Source organism: Vanellus vanellus, assembly GCF_965231255.1.
Source record: "Vanellus vanellus genome assembly, chromosome: 2".
Taxonomy (NCBI): domain Eukaryota; kingdom Metazoa; phylum Chordata; class Aves; order Charadriiformes; family Charadriidae; genus Vanellus; species Vanellus vanellus.
In genome coordinates this window covers 105,104,960-105,125,120 of record NC_138906.1, presented here as the reverse complement: position 1 = coordinate 105,125,120, position 20,161 = coordinate 105,104,960, and the positions used below count along the sequence as shown (strand labels likewise).

The 20,161-nt window shown below is 36.6% G+C and overlaps 1 protein-coding gene across 1 annotated transcript in view; it reads left to right on the top strand.

Annotated features, from left to right (window-relative positions):
- ZNF236 (zinc finger protein 236) overlaps window positions 1-20,161 on the top strand; it is a gene marked incomplete at its 5' end in the record, with an annotated part of 80,509 nt that overhangs the window by 53,059 nt on the left and 7,289 nt on the right. The window contains 13 exons of the mRNA XM_082499209.1: window positions 1,260-1,411; window positions 2,551-2,657; window positions 2,752-2,903; window positions 3,018-3,230; window positions 3,706-3,985; window positions 4,462-4,565; window positions 5,792-6,157; window positions 7,706-7,851; window positions 9,105-9,348; window positions 9,802-9,981; window positions 12,017-12,207; window positions 13,869-14,000; window positions 18,775-18,972. Coding sequence (XP_082355335.1) covers window positions 1,260-1,411; window positions 2,551-2,657; window positions 2,752-2,903; window positions 3,018-3,230; window positions 3,706-3,985; window positions 4,462-4,565; window positions 5,792-6,157; window positions 7,706-7,851; window positions 9,105-9,348; window positions 9,802-9,981; window positions 12,017-12,207; window positions 13,869-14,000; window positions 18,775-18,972 — 2,465 coding nt within the window. The remainder of the gene's footprint in view (window positions 1-1,259; window positions 1,412-2,550; window positions 2,658-2,751; window positions 2,904-3,017; window positions 3,231-3,705; window positions 3,986-4,461; window positions 4,566-5,791; window positions 6,158-7,705; window positions 7,852-9,104; window positions 9,349-9,801; window positions 9,982-12,016; window positions 12,208-13,868; window positions 14,001-18,774; window positions 18,973-20,161) is intronic.

Sequence of the window (20,161 nt, the reverse complement as noted above, 5' to 3'; positions counted from 1 at the left end):
TCTAGAAGAGAAAATAATACACAAGTTGCAGCATTAGGTTTGGTGATAACAACCTGACTAATAATGATTTCAAGATTTGTTTACGTTTGTTAGTTTTCATTCTCTGGTGCAAGCAGTAGCATACAAATAGGGTTTTTTCCTATGTTGATAATAGTATTCTTCTGCTGTGAAAAGGGTCTTTTGGGGAAGAATTCTGCTTAAACTTAACACATCCCAGTTTTTGATATACTGTGATTCAAAACATTCTTTAAGCATTGCTTTTTGGCCTTCGATGCTGTGGTCATCTGATGTGGGTTTGTTTCTACCCTGTTTTCATGATCTTCATCCTTTTTGTCCACTAAAGGCAAACTGCACAGAAATAGTAAAATTGCTGCCCTTACCTTAATTACTAATAGTTGTGGTTTCATTTTTTTCCACATAACATTGATTTTTTTTTTTTTTTTTTAATGTTAGAAGTATTAGGGTTAGAGGGGTTGATAAAAGGGCATCTCTAATTGAAGGGTTTTTTAATGCTGTCTGAGCTGTACTTCCCTGGCTCTGAACCATTGATACTATCATTCCATTCATTCATTTAGAAAAGGAGGTGATTAAGATCTGATATTTCAGAAGGGGGAAGAAAAAAAAAAAGAATAAAAATTTCAGGTCTCTATACTGGAAATGTGAATAAAAATATGTTTATTTTTTACTTTGCAGTTTGCCTTTGAGAGGCGCTACTTTACTATTATCTAAAGAGTGGGAATATGTGGAGGAGATCCAAAGTAGGAGAAAATGGGGTTACTTTATCAGAAACTGGAGTTCTCCTATTGGGTCATCTCCTCCACTCACCCGCCATCCTCCCCACTGAGCTTTGCATCCTTGTGATCGGCTTCCAGTGTAGTTAAGGGAGCGTGGTACCAACGTGGATAAAGGGAGATGGGTCAACCTGTTTGACACATGCATGCTTACATACAAGAAATTCAAAATTTCAATGGCTCTAAGGTAATTGTGGCACCCCGAAGAAACTTCAAACAGTGTTTTTCTGTGGAGGAGATTTTCCAATAGAATTCCAGCTAATGGTAAGTAACCCTATTATGCATATTATGTAGATGCCAGAAACATTTGTGCGTTTTGCCACTCAACAGTGAAGAATATGAAATGAGTATTACTATGTAGTAAATACTACTTAATATCTTTTGAAGGTAGTCTTCAAAAAAGTGTGGTGTAATTCAAAGTCCCATTCAGTGTATTTTCTGGCTTTTTGACTGTTTAATTTCTGGCAGGTTTTACAGTGAATGACAGCTACAATCAACAGACTCAATTTCCAGCTGTACAGCAGCTGCAGGATTCAAGCACACTTGAATCTCAGGCTCTTTCAACGAGTTACCATCCACCAGCTCTTCTTCAGGTTCCAAATACAGACACTATTAACGTAGTAAGTACTGCTAGAAGGCAGAATCCATTGTTTGTGTTCAGTGATGAGTGTCTGTGAGCTATTTCATTGGTGATTAGGGAAACTGAGAAGTCAGAAGTTTCATGATTTCTTTTCTAGATCGCTTATGCTTAAGAACTGGAAAATAAAAGGGCAGGGGGAGGATAAGTGATCTGGCTAAACGGTTCTAAAAAAGAATGGTACCTTTAGATGCTCTAGGCTTAAAAAAAGAAATAATGCTATAAAGTTGGATCATAAGTCTAAAACTAAGGATAGGACCTAATGTTATGAAATAACTTTACTGCACCATATTCTATCCTAATTCTTTCATTCTTATGGATACTGATATGATCAAGCAGTAAAAATAACATTAGAAACTTGTAGTGATCCTTCGTGGAGCTTGCATATTGCAGTGTATGATGTTCTTTTTTGGTTCTCATCTGGTTGAATTTGTAAAAGAGCTTAATTGCTAAAAATACAGTTTACACATTACTGATGGTAGCAGTACCTAGCATGAAGACCATCTGTAGTAATATGTTTACCATGATGACCTGCATGAATTACTGTCCCTTCATGCTTGTTTTCTGACTGACATTTGCCCTTTGCATTGAGGTGGGTTTTAGGATCTGGAAGAGTTTGAGTGATTTCAGCATATTCGTTTGGAGTTTTCTCTTCAAATCTTGCAACGTGCTGTCATTCTTGAGGATTATTTTGTAGTGGTTTTTGCTTAGAGGAGAAACCTGTTGAAAAACTAGCGAAGTTTGTCAACACCACTGTGCATGTTGCCACTCAGTGTGGGGCTCATACTGTTTAAAGTGGCTGGTTTGGTGTTAAATTTAATCCCTCAAACACCAGAAAATATACAAGACTTGTCACGTGTTTTTGTCTAGATTTGCAGGGAGGTGTAAGTACACCGCGTTGTCTGTTTATTCCAATTCAGTAGGTGCACACTTTGCTGTTTTCCTTCTCACTATGAAAGGGTGAGGTATCATATTGCACTCTTAATTTCTTGTAAAAATTTTATGAAAGCATAACTTTGATTACTTGTGTTGACTGTAAATGCTTTAATTTTTTGTTGCGTATTTGTATGACTTCGTTTCAGTATTGTGTTATTGAAATTTACTCGAGGCTTTGGTTTCTAGACTACTCGGTTGATACAAGATCAGTCATCGCAAGAAGAACTTGAATTACACACTCAACGGCCTCATTTTCTTGAGGATAATGAAGATCAAAGCAGGCGTTCATATAGGTTTGTTATACTTTTAGATTCTGTCACAGAATTTCATGAATGTTTTATGACTAGTAATTATATGCAGCTAATGAAAACAATTTTCTTCTAATAGATGTGAATATTGCAACAAGGGTTTTAAGAAATCCAGCCATTTGAAACAACACGTACGATCACATACTGGTGAGAAACCTTATAAATGCCAACTCTGTGGCCGTGGCTTCGTTTCCTCAGGAGTTCTTAAGTCACATGAGAAGACTCATACAGGTAACAGTATACCAGCTCTATATTAGCTTAGCTCGCATTTGGGTTTTGTAAATGTCCTGTATAAGTAAAACTTAAACAAATGGCATGCTACTTATTTGTTTCTGTTACTTTAAGGAGTTAAAGCATTCAGCTGTAGCATTTGCAATACCTCCTTCACAACTAATGGCAGCCTTACCAGGCACATGGCAACTCACATGAGCATGAAGCCTTACAAGTGCCCATTCTGTGACGAAAGCTTTCGAACAACTGTTCACTGCAAAAAACATATGAAAAAACATCAGGCAGTCTCCTCAGCTGTAGCAGCAGCTACAGAAACAGGAGGGGGAGGTAAATTACTTCATTTTTACTCTTACAGTCCTTACTACATAACAAGTACAAATGTTTCAGTGGATTAGATGAATGCTGTAACAGTGTTATAAATTAGCCTTCCAGCATGAATAATGTCTAATGTCCAGAGCCACTGAAATTGCTGTTATCTAAATTGTTTAAAGAAATCCGTGTTCCAGGAGTCCGTCCAGTGTATTCAAGGTATTGTATGTTACATGGTTATTTTAGTGGGTCACTAAACTAGAATATTTTTTTGTCCTAAATTACTTATACCTGTATTTAATTATTGTAAAAGTAAGAATTATAAATCCAGCTTTATTTAAAAGAAATACAGACATGAGTAGTTAAACCTCTGAAAGAGACTTATGTCTAAGCACGTAATGTGGTGGCAGTGTGTTTAATAATAAACCCTTATATTTTTGTAATTTCAGCTGGTAGATTAAACTAAACAGACATGTATTTTTTTTTTTAATAGTTGCATGTGTTGAAGATGATGATGAAAACTCTGAAAGAACTTCCAGAAAATCTCGTCCTGGTGTCATAACTTTTACAGAAGAAGAAACAGCAGAACTGGCAAAGATTAGGCCTCGAGAAAGTGCCACTGTCTCAGAAAAAGTTCTTGTCCAGTCTGCTGCAGAGAAAGACAGAATTAGTGAGATCAAAGATAAGCAAGCAGAACTGGAAGCAGAGCCCAAATATGCCAACTGTTGTAGTTACTGCCCCAAAAGCTTTAAAAAACCTAGTGATTTAGTCAGGTAAGGAATCGAAAAGCTTTGCATATTTTCAGTTTTCTAAATTGTTCACCCGAAACTTAGCAGTAACAGTTTCATATAACTTCTATGCTTAAGCTAAAGTTTGGCTCATATTTTCATACGCTTTTCTTTTTCAGAACAGTTTAAAAATATGTATCAAAATGTTATATATCCTGGATATGACTAAACCAGCCTTTTTGTATTTCTTTTCCTGCAGTATTAAAATGATTATTATGAAGTTCTAGAATAATTTTTTTTCTTGCTATAGGACTTGCATATAAAACCATATATAAACATATAAAATCATATCACTTTGAAAAATGACAAATGCTTAAATCATCTTCTTTACTAGTTCTGCTTAATGTGATGTTAATATAAGTATGCAATTAGTTCTAAAATTAGTAAGATACAAAATAAATATTTTTACCAACCAACATAGAAGTAGAAATTCACATATACCTGTATTCTGGAATTATTAGGCATGTTCGTATCCATACTGGAGAGAAGCCATATAAGTGTGAAGAATGTGGAAAGAGTTTCACTGTAAAGTCCACTCTAGATTGTCATGTTAAAACACACACAGGTCAGTAAGATTTTGAGTGTCTTTGTTTAGAAACGGGTTACTTTCTTGACAGACTGTTTTAACTACAGATTTTGCAAGGAATCGTGTGTTTCACTATGATCTGGGAAATGGCACTATTAATGGCAGCGCTAGGTGAAATTTGGTACTTACTGCATCATCAAATAAATCTTATTATGATATTTTGAGTAAACCATATTATTATAGCCTCCTGTATTAGTAGGCTTATAAACTGGTCATAGTCTTAGCTCATGGAAAATCTATGTGCGTATCTGTAAGATTTTAATTTCAACGCTAATGATTTTCCTGCGCAAGAGAGTGCATTTTTCCATCACAGCTATAGAGAAGTCTTGATTTTAGTCTTTGGTAAGGCAGTGATACAAAACACGTTGATTTCTATCCCTTGTTTAGCTAGGAAACAATAATGTGTGGAAGGCCTGGGAATTTCATGAGTTATAGTGGGTTTTCAGCTGCAGTGGCGTGTTTTCTGCCAGATATTTGCATTGTGCTTTTTGTAAATTGTACAGTTGTGCATGTGGTTAATGAAATGAACTCCACAGTTAACTGTTGTTATTTGTAGTACATTAAAAATTCCATTTGAGACCAAGGATTTTTTCTGAAATGTTACACAATGTGAAAGGAGAGCAGAGAAAGAGGACTGTATGTGTATAGACTAGATTTCTGTACTTCTAGATTACTTTGAGTTGGTTGGTATGTTGTTTTAGAATATTATCTCATATAAATTTTATTTGTTTCCTACTTGTAATCCATTAATACTAGTCAGTATTGAAATATAGGCTGAAACAGAAGAATAAAGCTGCTGGAATTAAAAAGGAAATGAGTGGCTAAGTGAGGAGAAGCCAAATGCTGAAGGGGTTGAGATGAAACTCTTAATTCTTCAATTTTGAGCTGTGTAGTTGAAACAACTTGATTAGTCAGGAAGGTGAGATGATAAGGAGAACAGAGGCATCAAGGGGACCAAATAAGATTCTGCATGAAAGTTTTAACAGCCTATTGAGTTTTAGAAATAGGAAAAAATTAAGATACCCTTCATTAAGATACTTAATTCATTTGAAAAGCAGCTAAAATCATAAAGAAAAAGGCTAGTTATTTCAAATTTCTTCTGTTCAAATTAGTTTAGAATCTGTATTTTTTTTAAATTGTTGGTTCAGTGCTACTGACTTTTAAAGGTTTTATCACTTATCTCTCTGTTTTTGAAACTTTTCCAGGCCAGAAGCTCTTCAGTTGTCATGTATGCAGTAATTCTTTTTCTACAAAAGGGAGTCTGAAAGTCCACATGCGTCTGCATACAGGAGCAAAGCCCTTTAAATGTCCACACTGTGATTTACGGTTTCGTACTTCAGGGCGCAGAAAAACCCACATACAGTGTCATTATAAACCAGAGACAAAGAAAACTAGGAAGCCTGTCGCCCGTACTTCAGCTGAGGGACTACAGCCAGTCAGTCTTCTTAATTCATCCTCAACAGACCCTAATGTTTTCATCATGAATAACTCCGTTTTGACAAGTCAGTTTGATCAAAATTTACTTCAACAAGGACTTGTGGGCCAGGCTATCCTGCCTGCTTCAGTGTCAGGTAAAAATGAATGACTTTTTGGTGGTAGTGTTGAGGTCAAGTAGTGAACTTTGCTTTCTATTAGAGTTCAGAAAATTATGCCAAACGCTACTTCCAAATAGGTAAGAGTTGTACTGAATTCATGATTTGATGCACGGTGGTGACATAAATAGAAGTTTATTTATTTAAGAATGAAGGGGAAAATGTATGCAGTTCACCTAAAAAGATCTCTTCAGTTCTGCTATGGTGTTACACTGCCGAAAGGAAGAAAAAACTTGTATTCTTGTAGTTATACTCTGTTGGCTTTTCTTAAAAAGGAGAGAAGCAAAACAGTTATTCTGTAAGCTTTCTATTCAATGACTGGAAATTGTGTAAGTGCTAACTGGCCTCGGGCAAAGTTGGGACAGGGACAGTTTTAAGAGCAGAATGGTGTTCAGGTGTCTGGAAATGTTCCCTGGTACTGTTAAATTTACTACTTAAATTGTGGGTCTTGGACTGTCTGTCTGTCACTTCCGAAAGTGAGATTTTGATTGTCTGTGCTGCTTTGACAATCTTTTCAGTACATGTCTATGATTTTGAAGGTGTGCCTACGTATTCACAGTAATGTATCAGTCTCATATTTAAGTGTAGCTGTTCCAGTTTATCTGCTTTGACCCGAACTGTTGTCCAAACCCAACAAACTGTTGGTTATTTGGAAGATACTGATAAATGGTATTTGACAGGCACAATTAGTGATAAATTTGTGATTAAAAACTGACGTTTCCTTGGATTTTTAAGCAAACACAATAAGGAGGAGTCTTTAGTGTGTTCAGATGTCCTAGAAAGAGGCAGGAACCTTCTTAAATCAAAATTATTGATAAGGGTTTTGCCCAGAGTAGGTATTTCTTGGGTGCTTTGTAAATTAAATTTATTATACTAAGGAATTTTGGAGAGGGAAAGATAGATAGTTTTGAAGCATCAACAAAAGGAAACTGGTTGATCATACTGAAGGTGTTTGGAGAAGAAGGTATGTTAAACACAAGGTGACTTTTTCCTTCTCTCAAGACCTTTTGTAGAGGTGATCTATTCAACTTTTGAAATTAGCTTTCTAAGTTCTAAAGATTTCAGATTTTAAATGCTAACGTACCTCTGTTCCTTCCGTGTGTGTACATAGGATGGACTTTGATACCTCCTTGAACAATGTTTGTGCTGTGCAAAATTGTGACAGTAGCTTTCATGTGTATGTTCAGAGTCAGAATGTACATATCATATGTGAGCACTGCTTTTATTTAGGTGCAGCACACTCTCTAAGGAAATTTATACCAAATTTCTCCAGGTTTCCAAAGCTGCTCTGGGGTGGTTCTTGTTTTGTAAGACTCTAGCTAGTGCTCAAATAATAATCCCTAAATTACATAGAATTTATGAAGCTTTAAAATAGGCAGTCATCTACTTCAAATTATTTTTCTTGGCATAAATAAATGTGTGTGTGCACAGCTTTTGTATTGATTTAATTTCTAAAAATAAACAAGCTAAATAGGCAGTCAGTAAGGATAAAGAAAAACATTATAATATAACTGTTTTCTTTGGTAGCTGGAGGTGACTTAACTGTGTCCTTGACAGATGGTAGCTTGGCCACTCTTGAAGGAATACAGTTACAACTTGCTGCTAATCTGGTTGGACAAAATGTTCAAATTTCTGGAATAGATGCCACCAGTATTAACAACATAACATTACAGGTATGTTGCTCACAGTTTCTCGCTTTTAATTTTATAGAGTCATTTTGAGTGCTAAAAAAGGTTTAATGAGTGTACGTACTTCTGGAAGAGTTCCCTTCCGTTGAATAAGGCACACAGCAATACCATGCTGTGTCAATTGTATCATGTTAGAAGACTTAGACAATAGCTGCGCAGTGGTGTTTTCTTTCTGTTCTGGTTTCTTTCAGGCTTCTTTTACACCTCGGGGATTTTGGCAGATTGCTTTAAAAATTGTATTTTTCTTTTAATTGCATGTTGTCTTTTCACTCTGAAAGCATTTTAGGCTTCCTACCCCCTCCCCCAAGAGGAACCCCCCCCCAGAAACAAACCAACCCAAGTTATTGCACAGAATGTTCTTTTCCTTAACATAAGACACTGGTAGTATTTGCCAAGTTTTTAATATTTGGATTCACAATTTAAATTCCCATTGAGCTTGTAAAATGAACAACAGAAAAAGGTGAGATGATTTTAAATACATATTTTTAAATGTAATTATGTGAAAGAATGATTTTGATGAACTTGGTTGTGTTTGATCAGTTTCACAGAATCATTGAGGTTGTAGGAGACCTCTGGAGGTCACCAGGTCCAATCCCAAGGTCAGGGAAGGTTCCTCTTCAGAGTTGTATTGGGTTGCTTTGAGTCTGTCTACTCAAGAAGTTTTTAGCATAAAACGAAGACAGCTGTATTTTAGTTTTGCTTCCCCAATCGTCAAACACTCATTCCTAAAGAGTAAAATACCTGTTTTTAACTATGGACAACAGATGTTTGACTGTGAACTGGGACCTTAATGAGCCCTAGGAGCTGAAAAAATAGATCATTTCTGATATCAGTCTTCTCTCTGCTCCATGCCTTTTAATTTTCAAAGACCTGAAGATAGTGATAAGTGTTGCATGCAACAGTAAGACAGTACAGAATGCCAGCACTGGGGGTACCTGGTGCCCAGCATACTCATAAGTAATTATGATCTTGATTTCCTAAACATTTTGCTGAGGGAAGCATCTACAGCTGAAGCTGAACAGACTGTTTATGTTGTGACTTTGGAGACTGGCTATATACAGACATGGTTTAAAATGTTTAATTGTTAAAGTTTAAATATATATATACTCTATGAAATATGAAATATTATTTAATGTTACATATACTGTATATGCAACCCTTTGATGTCTGGGTTTATGTTAAGACTTAACCCATATTTGTTAACTTTGGATTAATCACATTGAAAACTTGCTTTTCAGATTGATCCAAGTATTCTACAGCAGACGTTACAGCAGAGTAATTTACTTGCTCAGCAGCTAACTGGAGATCCCAGTATGGCTCCACAGAATTCCTCCCTACAGGCAACAGAAAACACAGTGCCAGCTAATGTGGTTATTCAGCCTATATCAGGCCTGTCTTTGCAGCCCGCAGTAACATCATCTGCTAACATGACAATAGGATCCCTATCTGAGCAAGAGTCTGTGCTGACAACCAACTCTAGTGGTAAGCAGCATCAATAGTTTTATTGTGCTTTGAATTTATTAGTTTTAATTATAGTATTGTCCACAGTGAAAAAATCCACCCCCGTGCACCAAATACGTCATTTAATAAAATAAGCATACAGTTCTTGGATGAGCATCTTCAGTAAATTTTATGACCCTGTTACCACTTTTGAATTTTTTTTTTTTTTCAGAAGGTGGACTATACAATGAAAATATTGAAGAACATCTATAGTCTTTAGAAACTTGTAAAATTTTTCTTCTGATGATCTTAACCTGCAGAGGAATAAACTGGATATGAAAACAATTTCTTCTTTAGAGTACAAGTTGTAGCACTTTACCTTGGCTACATCTTTTATAGTAGTTCAGAAAATAATATATTAATTACTTTAAAATGTTGTATCTACTATAAAGAAGGGATCTTCATGGAATTTTTTTTTGTTCTACCCACTTACAGGTGCACAGGACATCTCTCAAGTCATGACTTCGCAGGGTATGGTATCATCTTCAAATGGACAACATGAGATAACATTGACCATAAATAATTCCAGTTTGAGTCAAGTTCTAGCTCATGCATCAGGTTCTGCTACTACAAGCTCATCAGGAAGTCCTCAAGAAATCACTCTTACAATATCTGGTTGGTATTTTTAATGATCCTTAATGGTACCAGATCTCCATTTTAGCGACACAGTAGCATTTGAGGATATTTTCACTGTCCACAGCTTTCCTGTGGTATATTTTTTATATTCATCAGTGTCAAAATATATTCTCCAAATCTGCTTTTGAAAATGAAATATGACAAGGATGCATGTTAGATTGGTTCCCTATTTTATTCGTGGCCTTGAGTCAACAGATGTTTGTCTCAGTGGCAAAGCCCATATAACCAGTTCATATTCCTTGCTGTGCCGCACTTCAGGTACTGCAACTCCTGGTTAGTACTGAGTGGAAGAAGCAGGTCAGGCATTGGGGATGAGTTTCTTTAATCTAGTTTTATTTAAACGCCTGTGGAACCATGTTCTGATCATTCTTTGAGGAGTACTATTAAGTCTTTATAATATGTAGTTAATACTTCAGGTCTCTCTGAATAAATTTAGACTGACTTTCTTACTGCCTGTAAGAGACTGATCCTACATACACTATATCTTTGTTTCCCCCAAAGACAGTTTGTATTTTGTATCATAACATTTCTTTAGTAGATCCAGTATAATATTTAGTCCTTTTCTCCTTTTCCTTTCTTTTTTCTTTAATTTCTTTCTTTTCCTTTTTTCTTCTTCTCTTTTCTCTTTGTTTTCTGTAACGTCTTTAGTGTTTTTAAGTGTCATGACAATATTGTCCATGTTAAGGTGTCAGTTAAGTTGTCACCTGTGTTTTTCTGCTTGTTAATAGATGTTCACTCGTCTAAGGAAAATGGAGTATTAGGTGTCCAACAACTGATAGAATCTGCTTCCAGTTTCTGTATGTTCTATGCTTGCTGACCGTTCCACAAAATTAACATCATGTGAAGTGATGTTTTTACAAAAGAGGACATGTTCAATGTAATTCATAATCCATATAGTAGATTGAAAAAAAATCGCATTTTAACCATTAGCCTTAGTTTGCCAGATTTTATAGTTTACCTAGATAAGTAACATCATTAATTGTCTAAATACTTGTAATCTCAGGTATTTCTCTACATGTTAGTATCTAGACATGCATAATCACATCTGTGTTAAAAACTTGTTGAACCTCTGCATAAAAATCTCTGTGTGTAGAAATGAATTTTTTATTTTGGTTGTATTTTTAACTTTTATTATTTTGTGATCACTTGTTTATAGTTCTAAGCACAGTAGCAGAATAATGTTGAGACTTTTCCAGTTATAATAGGACTGATTTCTATTCAGGCCAAGATCTTATTCAGCATAATTCTGGAAGCAGTGATCTGAATAGTGGCTTAAGGCTGACAGCACCCACCATCAACAGTCAGACTACAGGTGCTACATTAACTATAAGCAACGACCAGCTTCTTTCTCAGGGCAGTTCACTAAATGCTCCAGGTATGCAGACAGTGATTTTTCTAATTTAATAACATTTTGCTTAAAAATAAGTATTAGACCATGTAACTGAAAGTGCTATAATCTTGCACATTACGATTCAGGAACTACGTGGCTTTGTGTGCTTTCTCACTAGATGTAAATTGTTATGCCAATTTAAATGCTGTTTACGCCACATAATAAGAAGAAAATGAAAACAGGAAGACATATCTAAAATAAGTACTTTGAGGCAGTTACAGGAATATTGAAGGACTATTTCTACAAATTGGAGGATGAAGAAATCTGATACGTTTGCTGCAGACATAGAATAAAATATCCTTTATATCAAGTTTGCTCTAGTGTTCAAATTTTGAGATTTTAAGTATGTGTATGAATTTCAACCCATAGCTGTTTGTATACACACAACTATGTATCCATCAAGCTACATTTAGATGTATTTTTTTAATTTTTTAATTTTATTTTCTGACTTACTGATAATTTTTGACACGTGATTAGCTGTTTAATTGATTTATTTGCTTCCAAAATAAGCAAAGGCCTCACAAACAAGAAATAGAAATTAAGTTCACTTAAAATTAGTTTGTAGCTAAGAGTTTGTATGTAACAGCTTTTTTTTTTATTTACTGTTTTGCATATATATTCCAGAACTTAATACAACAGGTGGAACAAACCTTCCTTCAACAACACCCATATCTCAGTCTACAGTTTCTGCCCAGAATTTGGTAATGTCTTCATCAGGAGTTGGAGGAGATGGTAGTGTCACCTTGACTCTTGCTGACACTCAGGGAATGTTGTCAGGTGGTCTTGATGCAGTTACACTTAATATCACTTCACAGGTAAGGAATGCTTTACTAAACTGACAGATAAACTGACATTACTGTCATACAGGGCAGGAATTGGAGATTTTGCTTAGAAAATAATTTTGTCCTGTAAACACATAGTATTTGAAAGTTCAGTTAACTTTTCTTCTTTCTGCCAACAGTCTGTGCACACTGGCATCTAGAAGCATAAACTAGTTAAACAAATACAGATAAATTTTGCAGGGTGGTTTGTTATTTTTTTCCTTCAATGAACACCTAGGTTCTACTGTTTCAAACACTGAGCTCAATTCTTAGGGATAAATTAAACTGTGTATTTCATCACTATTCAGTAATATAGCTTATTATTCCTAACCTTTTTATTGTTTAATCTGATAGATTTTTCTTTTCCTCCTCGTGAACAGTTCCTTTCACACCAAATAACAGGATAGAATCTAAATTAAATTGACTGTCTTTAATAACAGGTAGTGTTATAAGAAATTTTATAAGAGTGGTGCTGTATGGACTATCATCTCCCCAGTATCATTAGCATTAGTTTCATTTTTATCATAATTTAAGATGTATGTTTTATCATCAAGTGCCAAAAACGTGTTGGCAAATAGAATGTACAGAGTGGGGAGGAAAAAAAATACTCAATAAATAATATTAAAAGACTAGAAAGTGAAAATTCAGGGTCATTGTGTGGTTGGCATTTCAGTGTAGATTTGACATCTGAAAACTTGGGCTTTTTCTTGGCTTAACTAATTTTAGATTGATTTTTACTTACTTTTGATCCAAATTAAAATGTGTAAGTGCATGTAAGTGAAAGGCTATTTGTCTAGCATGTGGTGTGATTAGACCTGGTGAAGCAAAGTCTGCAAGGATGATTATATGCTTTTGTCTCTGAAGGTTTGCTTTTGGGAGGGGAAGAAAAGACTTCTTAAATAGTTCTTATGACACATTTGGGATTTCTGGCATCACAGAGTAACAAAGGAACATGTGGTTTCATTTCTGACTTTGTAATGATTTAAGCAATTACATTTGGCAGGGTTGATGTTATTAATAAGACATTATGCCTCAATTTTTAAGGCAGGCATAAATAAAAGTGAAACTTTGTTTTGGATACTATGCAAACACAGTCTATGTTGTGGTAATATTGATGAATAGACGGGTAGTACATAAAGGTACTGCATTTCCTGGGGAAATTCAAAATCCTCTAAAAGTAATGTAGAAATAGAAGTAGTGGTATGATATTAGTAATTATATATCTTAATTAGTAATTTTGTACCTTGATTTCATGTGGTTTGGAAGTAAGATTGATTAAGAGATTTAGAAAAAGGAAAATAATGTGGGAAGACCATGCAGGAAAGCAGAATATAGGGGTTAAAGAAAGTATCAGCTGAAGAGACAAAGCCAAGGGAAGGCTGAAACACTCAGCAATTGATGCAAGGCTGAGAAAAATTAATCAGAACTGAATCTCTACTCTTACAGACTTCAAGCTTACCCTTGAATTGTTATACTTAAAATGGAAGGAGAAAAGAAGAGAAAACAGTAGCATTTGTTCAAATAGGATTCTGGAATGGTCTTTTTCAAGGGGAAAAAAAATAGTTTTGAGGTGTAAAAATAATTTACACTACTACAGTTAAAATAGCTATATTTAAACAGCTAACATTTTTTTTCTTTTCTCCCCTCTTTGACAGGGTCAGCAATTCCCTGCTATACTCACAGATTCCAGTCTCGCTAGCCAAAGTGGGTCAGGCTCACAGCAAGTAATACTGGTGAGCCATACACCCCATTCAGCATCAGCAAACTCTGACGAAATAACATATCAGGTAGATACGATATATTTCTGTATCTTTTGTGGGTAAAGGACATTATTTAATCAAAATACTGGAAGAATTCTTCTATATCCTGAAGCAGGAAGGCTGGTGTCATTCCCAAATAAGAGTATTGGGAAGAGGTTCATTGTGACTTCCTAGTCACCCGGATTCTGTTTTAAGTTTTGAATTAAAAACACTTTTTCATATACAAAAAAGAAATGCAATTAATAATGTGTTTCTTTCTACAAATTATATAATCATGCTCTCAACACAGCTCCAAAAAATTCTAAATAAGTTAGTAATTACATAATATAAATAGGCAAAGTTGAGAGCTGTGGGGAAAAAATAGCAACCATTGCTACACCTTTTACTTTCTCTTTTTGTAACCAAATTTCTTTAATAGTGGAGTAACATAAAGTCTTTGCAACTTCTTATGTATTTGAATTTCAATAGAAACTTTTATATATGTAATATAATATTAATATAAAAAAAGTAGTGCAGACTTGTCTTATTGAAGGCAAAATGAATGTTTTCAACCAACCTTGTAATGCAAGCTCTAATACAGGAAAAAAACGGGAGAGGCAGATGGTCGCTCACAGTCAAGCAAAGAAGGACTGGCAAGCAAAGGGCAAGATGTGGGCAAGTTGTGACTGAAATAGGCAAGAGAAACCTCAAAAATAACAAGAACTGAAGGGAGGGGGGCCCCCCTCAAGCATATGTGTATGAATAAAGGTGCTGAGACAACAACATCAACACTCTTGGAAAGATTTTCACAACTGGGTGTCTCTCTGAAATGCCTGTACACTGATGCATGCAGCATGGGGAACAAACAGGAGGAATTTGAGGTCTGCATGCAGTTGTAGGGCTGTGATCTCATTGAAATCAGAGAGGCAGCTCACGCAACTGAAGCACTGCCATGGCTGAATTCAGGATCTTCAAGAAGGACAAACTGTCAAGACAGCAGCGGGAATGCATGGAGCTCTGCCTGGATAGTGAGCCAACTGAGACCTGGGTAAGGATTGGCAAGCAGACCAATGTGGGTGACACTGTCATGAATATTAGCAGTCTGCTACAGATCGCCTGATCGGGAAGAAATGGAAGATGAGGCTTTCATCTTGGTCTTGGGCAACCTGCCCTAGCTGACCCTTCTTGAGTAGCAGAGTTGGACTAGATTATGTCAAGAGGTCCTTTCCAACCTAAACGAATCTGTGATTTGCAGCCCCTGGCCCTCATGGGTTACTTCTACATGCCTAAGATCTGCTGGAAGGGCAACAAGCAGAGCACAAGGAATCTAGATTTCTGGAGTGCATTGATGGTAACTTGCTGATACAGATGATTGAGAAGCTAGCAAGCAGAAGTGTTCTTCATGGCCTGATGATTGGAAAGAAGGAAGAACTGGTTGGGAATGTGAAGGTTAGGCATTGACCATGAGATTGTGAAGGGCAGAATCCTGTGGGAAAGAAATAAGGTCAAGAGCGGGATCACAATCCTGGGCATCAGGAGAGCAGACTTTGGTCATTTCAGGGGTCTGCTTAGGGTAATTGTATGGTAAGCAGACCTGGAGAGAAGGAGGACCAGGAGAGCTGGTTGTTTTTAAATGTTATCCTCCAAGCTCGAGTGGTCAGTCCTGATATGTAGGAAGTCAAAGGCGACAAGAGGCCAGCATGGAGGAACAAGGGGCTCCGACAAATCTCAGACATAAAAGAAGCATACACAAGTGGAAGCAGGATCGGATGACCTTGAAAGGGGTACAGAGACACCATTCAAGGAGGCAGGGATGAAGTTAGGAAATCCAAAGCCCACCTGGAGTTGAATCTGGCAAAGGGTAACAAGAAGGGCTTTTACAGGTATATCAGCAGCAAAAGGAAGATGAGTTGGCCTGCTTCTGAATAGGGCAGAGGACCTTGTGACAGAAGATTTGGAAAAGGCTGATGTACTGAGTGTCCCTCTTGCTTCATTTTTACTGGTAAGATTTGTCTTCTGCAATCGCGGATCACCAAGATCAGTGGGAAAGGGTGGAGCAATGAATATTTATCCTCAGTAGAGGAGGATCATACACAAATTCACTGGTGAGTGGATACACTCAGGAGCGACAAAGGAGCTGGCTAATATCATGAGACCACTGTCTATTATCTTTGAAAGGTCTTGGTGATCAGGAGAGGTTCCTGAGGACTGGGAGAAAGCAAAAGGTACCCCTGCCTTCAAGAAGGGCAGGTTGGAGTATCTGGGGAAGTACAGGTCAGTCACCCTTACCTCAATCCCTGGAAAGGTCATAGAGCAAATAATCCTGGACAGCATTTCCAAACACGAGGGACAAGGAGGTGATTAGGAGTAGTCAGCAGGGACTTATGCAGGGGAAAACATGCCTAACTAACACGGTTAACTGAGAGCTTTCCACAATGAGATCACTGGCTTGGTGGATGGGAGGAGCAGTGGATGTGATTTGTCTTGACTTCAGTAAGGTTTTTGATGACTCCCATAACCACCTCGTAGGCAAGCTGATGAAGTATGGACTAGCTAAATGGAACAGTGAGGTGGAATGAAAACTGGCTGAACTGCTGGTCTCAAAAGGGTTGTGATCTGTGGAACTAAGTCCATCTCAAGGCCAGTCATTAGTGGTGCTCCCTCAAGTTCAAATACTGGGGCCAGTACTGTTCGTTAATATTCTTCATTAGTGATGTGCATGATAGGACAGAGTACGTGTTCGGCAAGTTTACGAGTGATAGAAAACTGGAAGGAGTGGTTGACAGGTCAAATGGGTGCGCTGTCTTTCAGAGGGACCTCAATAGGCTGGAGAACTGGGCCAACATGAACCTCACAAAGCTCAATAAAGGGAAGTGAAAAAAAGTCCTTACCCTGGTGAATAATAACTTACTGCACTAGTGCATGCTGAGAGCATCAGGAAAGCATCTTTTCAGAGAAGGACCCGAAGTTCTGGTAGACAAGTAGTTGACCACAAGCCAGCAATGTGTTCTTGTGGCAAAGGCGGCCAGCAGCATCCCGAGATGTGTTAAGAGAAGTGTTGCCAGCAGGTCAAATGGGTTGATCTTTCCTTTCTTCTCAGTACCAGTGAGAACGCATCATCTGGAGTGCTGTGTCCAGTCCTGGGCACCCCATTACAAGAGAGACGTGGATATATGGGAGCGAATGCAGTGAAGGACTACAAAGATGATTAAGGGATTGGAGCATCTGACTTAAGAGGAGAGGCTGAGAGAGAGGCTGAGACTGGCCTAAAAAAGAGCAGGCTCTGGGTGGGGTTTTCTTACCAATGTGCATAAGTGCCTGATGGGAAGGAATAAAGCAGACAGAGCCACGGTCTTGTCAGTGATGCCCAGTGAAAGGACGAGAGGTAATAGGCGCAAATTAAAAACAATTCATTTGAGCACAAAGAAACCCTGATTCATTATGTGAGGGTGGCTGAACCCTGCAAGAGGTTTTCCAGGGAGGTTGTGGAGTCTCCATCCTTAGCGATCCTCAAAGACTGTCTGGGCATGGACCTGAGCATACTCTGGGGACATTGGACTAGTCGGTCTCAAGGCATCCCTTCCAACCTGAATTATTCTGTGATTCTATTAACCTCTTGTGCATATGATTTTTACATTTGCCTGTTTATGATTGTGAGTTCTGAACAATTTTAGTGCTCAAATAATCTGTTAAGATCGATGTTTTAAAATTCAACATGAATGTATTTTCTTATTCTTCAGAGTTTAAAACTAGATTTTGTGTCTCTTCAATCTATATATGTTTTCATAAATCAGGGTGCCATTTCATAAGGCTTATAGTAATGTCATTTGTAAAGGGTGACAGTGTCTGAGTAGCACTACTGTAACAAATGTAACACTAATGTAAACTAGTGTTCTATCATTCCGCGTAATGTTGTGTGTTTAATGATGATGACTACGTTGATTGACATTTCAACGTTTCAGCCTTTTCTCAAGAGGTTCCAGCTAGTCAGAAACAATCACAAAGCAATATTTTTTTTTTATCATTACTTTTTATATGTTTTATACTGTATCTTTGCTTTCTGGTACATATAATATTTTACTATGTTCTGTACCTTTTCAAGTGTAGTTCATCCTGAATAATTCACTTAGAGTTCTACGTCCTTTTGTTCATTGATTTTTTTTCCATAAGCTATGGTATTTAAGATTCTTTTGTATCTTTAAAGTTGAAGGAGTTTTGTGTCACTCTATTTGAGGAAAGCAAAATTTTTCCAAACAACTTCATTGATTAAAAAAAAAACCAAAATGAACAAGCAGCAAAACCCTATCCAAATCCTGTCAACTTTTCCTTGTATTTCAGTATTTATGAAACTTTGTGTTGGTAGCTCAGAGCTTTACTTCCTTACAAAAATAGAGTCCCCGACGAAGAAATTAAACAAACGGAAATATTCTTCTTCTCTGTAAAATCAGAGATACTTTCTTTTTTGTTTGAAATGTTTTTGACTTTGAATTTTGTTTGGTGAGAAAAGTGAGAATTGTGTAAGATGCTCAGGAAGATAAAACTGAGTATAGGAAAATATTTATGCAAACACATTCTATTTATAGTGTGTAAATGAATTTGTTCATAGTTATTATAATCTTTGTTTTCTTGAAATATGTATATGTGGCATCCTTAAAAATAATGAACTACAAGTTCGTATTTACAGACAACTTACTTCCTTTGTGTTGGTACGTTGCTTGCAAGTACTCTCCAAAAATGGGTGCCGTTGAGCTAGATTTTGAAAAATAAATTACTGTTGTGGATGTGCCTATGAATTTGACAGTGTTTTTGTAAATTGTTATAGGTGACAGAGGTTTCTCCTAATGTGACTAAAAGCAGTCAAGCAGAAAAAGAAGGTCGCGTACACCAGTGTTTTGAGTGCAGTCAAACCTTTTCTTCAGCCACCATGTTGATGCACCATAGTAAAGAGGTTCATGGCAAAGAAAGAATACATGTTTGCCATGTCTGCAATAAAGCTTTTAAGCGGGCAACACATCTCAAGGTATTTGGTAATAACAGTTGATTGTTCTGTTAACTCATTCTTTTGTTTTGGACTTTTTGCAATATTAATAAAAGGTACCTATTATCACTTTACCTTTCCTTTCCTTTTACAGTGTGAGAGGTGTGCATCTGAGAGAGGGAGACTAAATGATATTGTATACAAAGATAGAGAACTCTTTCCTGGAGCATGGAGAGGATTTTAATGCATATATTGACTGCAGAATAAAACATGTGAATGCCTGTCATGCAAGTGATGGTGACAGAAAAAAGATTTCACTTGCTTTATTTGCTTTTGTATGTCATCAAGTGCTAATCCTGATTTCCAGATATGCTTTTGGAATCATAGGAAGCTTTCTGCTTTGCATTCCACCATTCAATTTTTAGATGCTCTGTCTTGTGAGTACAAGTGGTACCTTCAGAGGAAGCGTTCATTTTAAAATATTTTTACATTATTTCTGTTCTCTAGTGGTATTTTCTATGTAGTTTTCTCTAGATTATGATCAACCTGATGGTGGTTTTTAAGTTTTTCATTAGATTATAGAATGATCATATTAGGAATATTGGGCTGTAGTAGACAAGCGATCTGTCCAGGCTAGTATCCTATGTCTAAGAGATACCAAAAGGCAGTGATTTGAAGAAGTGCTTTAAGAAAAGAGCAAACATATATTATAGTTGCCCAGAATTTTGCCAGCTTCCCAGAATTTATAGCAGGAAATTTCTGGAGACAAAGGCAATGTCTTAATATTAAGTAGCTCTTAGGAGAGCTTTTTCAATAGATTTCCTTTCACTTTAGTGTCATATTTTAAGGAAATATACCGTATTTGTGAGGTTCACCCCATTGGAGTGACCATGTGGGTCAGCCAGAGTATTGGTCCTTGGGGAACTGTCGCAAAATGAGGTGGTATGAAACTGCTAACCTCTGGTTTAGGACAAATTTTCCAGGAAAACAAAACAAAACAAAACATTGAAATACAGTATTGATAATTGTTTTCAGTAAATAATGATAGCAAAACCCCCAGATATTAGTCTCTCTTCCATTTATTTTCTTAGAACTGGCTGATGTTACATTGTTTTTGTAATTAAACCTTGGAGAGTGAACCTCACCAGATGATGAGGAAGTTCCAACAGTTTCTTTTCCCATATAGACATATACAAACCAGAGTGACCAGCTAAGTTTTGGGATACTTTAT